This window comes from Eurypyga helias, unplaced genomic scaffold, assembly GCF_000690775.1.
Source record: "Eurypyga helias isolate BGI_N326 unplaced genomic scaffold, ASM69077v1 scaffold13209, whole genome shotgun sequence".
NCBI classification, from domain to species: Eukaryota; Metazoa; Chordata; class Aves; order Eurypygiformes; family Eurypygidae; genus Eurypyga; species Eurypyga helias.
This window is the reverse complement of record NW_010274052.1, coordinates 19-2269: the sequence shown is the minus strand read 5'-3', so window position 1 is coordinate 2269 and position 2251 is coordinate 19. Positions and strand designations below refer to the sequence as shown.

Genomic DNA, 2251 nt, shown 5'->3' with positions numbered 1-2251 from the left:
CAGCAGGTATCCTTATCCTACGGGACATTGTCTCCCTATCAAAGACAACATTTGTCTTTGAGTGTATTACTTCTGAAATGTCAAGGGACTGATGGGTTTTTTTTTTTTTTTGGATACTGGATAGAACCGCCATCCCACTAGTCCTTCCCCAGTCATGTTTTTGCACATTGACAGCCCAGCTGAGCAGCAGGTGGGGGCAGTTTTAGGCTCCGTGGAAGGACACAGCTCTTCATTGACTTTCTTCTATTCCTTAGGCAAATTTGACCTCATGGTAATAGGGATTTTGCTTTCTTTAGAAGACATAGCTCAGAATAATCCAATTTTTGAATTTTTTTTCTGAGTGTTTCACAATCTAAGGATTTCTTCTGTGAGGTCAAATAGGTATTTGTGCATTTGTACCTTCTTTTATGCTGTCGTAATGTCATCATCTTTTTTTTTTGCTTGGCCCCTCACTCCCCATTTCTGTGTATAAATAATCTCAGCAATTTTTGTCACATCAGGTAAGCTGATCTTAGAGATCATTTCTAATTCTTCTTTTAACTCTATATTAGAAGATCTTATGTGTATTCTTTTGGTCAGGCAGTTGAACTAGCTGATCATTGTAGGTCCCTTCCAACTGGAATATAATATTCTACTCTACTCCTTCCCCTCTGAGGTGTAGTACTTCGGCTTTATTTGTGTTACATCATATTCACCGTTTGTTTTAAGTCATAGTATCTGAATGAAAAAATAAGGTAGCAATAGTTTTACGATAAAAAGTTGTTTTTTGTTTACCTGAAAATTTTATTCATGTATTGCTTCTTGACGGCCACTGCAAGAGGTTAGTCTTCAGTGTGACTGCAGCAGGCTTTGGGCTTTCATCAGGTTCAGGGGGAGTTCTCCTATGAAGCCCTGATGTTGACACCGTATGAGCAACATGGGTCCTAGTTTCTCTGTCTGCAGTACCTGCTTCTGAGTTACTCCCTGCTTTGTGTGTGGAGGGGAGGGGTTATGACAATTTTTAAAAGCCTGGTTTAATCTTTTATATATTTTAGGATCTTGACGGCGCTATACTAGGGAGACAGAGTTTGGAGATAGAGATCAGAAACCTCCAAGATAAACTGACTGCTAACCAGAAAGCTTTGGACGCCTCCAAGTGTGAACTGCAAAATCTGAAGAAATCTTCCTGTGAGCTGGATGGAAGCTTGAAGAGCAGCAGAGAAGAGGCCATGACTGCTCAGAGCTCTTTAGTGGCTTTTAAAGAGCAAATTGCCACCCTACTCAGCGGTGGATCTGCAGTAGTTAAACCTTCCCAGGAGGCCATTTTGGAGAGGATCCAAGAAATAAATTGCAGTGAAGAGAGTAACGAAATAGTAAGTTAGCATCTAGTGCACTTGCCCAATGTGTGTATTTATTGTCTTTGTATCCTTTTTCATTTTATTAATCTGCAGCTTTGGTTCCTTCTGCTTAGGTTTTGAAATTACATAAACCTTTAATTTTATTGTCTATTTATTTGGAATAATAGGTGAAAAGAATCTGTGTTTTATTAAGTAGGAAGAGGTCAGAAATGAAATTCATAAGAAATGCTGTTAACAAGAAAAGTCATGGGGTGGTCTTTCAGTTAAAACACTGAAATTTGGTTTCCGTGCCACTTAGCAGACATCAGGGGTGGCTGTGTTGTTGCAGTGATTTAGTGGAACATGTGAACAAGTATGGATTTGCTGCTACAATAGTGACTTCAAAGACTGACCTCTTTCTTAAAGCAGACATAATTGATGAGTTGCACAGGCAACTTTTCCCCTCCAACCCTCAAAACTTGCACTTACAGTAAAACATTGTTGAAACAGTAACTGTTCACCATCCAGGAGAAGCACCGTAGGAGGGCAGCTGGGTATTCTGATGCTCTGGCCTGAGGCGTTTTGGCTGGTAGCGTTTGTGAAGGTGTGTTTGCATGTACAGTCAGAGAAGGAACAGCTCAGAAGGAAGGTGAGGCAGAACACAGTCTGACCAATGTCGGTAGCCTGACACTGCACTGAAGGTTCTCACTTGCTTTCATGGGCATATATTAATTTTGTCAGCGAGGACTATTATGTAGTTAAAAGTCACACGCTAAATCAAAGGTTGTTTTCACTGAACCACTGAAAAACAACTATGTCCTTGCCAGATTTTAAGATTCTAGCATCTCATCCTGATGTGATAGATATTTATGCTCGCAAATGTCCAAGATTGGAACTAGCTCTTGAAAATACCCCTATGCATTTTGATTAAAGCT

At 40.1% G+C, this 2251-nt stretch overlaps 1 protein-coding gene across 1 annotated transcript in view; it reads left to right on the top strand.

The window, feature by feature from the left end:
* The window catches only part of LOC104515647 (coiled-coil domain-containing protein 170-like), a gene marked incomplete at its 3' end in the record, with an annotated part of 20737 nt that extends 19385 nt beyond the window's left edge, over positions 1 to 1352 (top strand). The window contains exon 5 of the mRNA XM_010159702.1: positions 1035 to 1352. Coding sequence (XP_010158004.1) covers positions 1035 to 1352 — 318 coding nt within the window. The remainder of the gene's footprint in view (positions 1 to 1034) is intronic.
* Between the last annotated feature and the right edge of the window lie 899 nt (positions 1353 to 2251).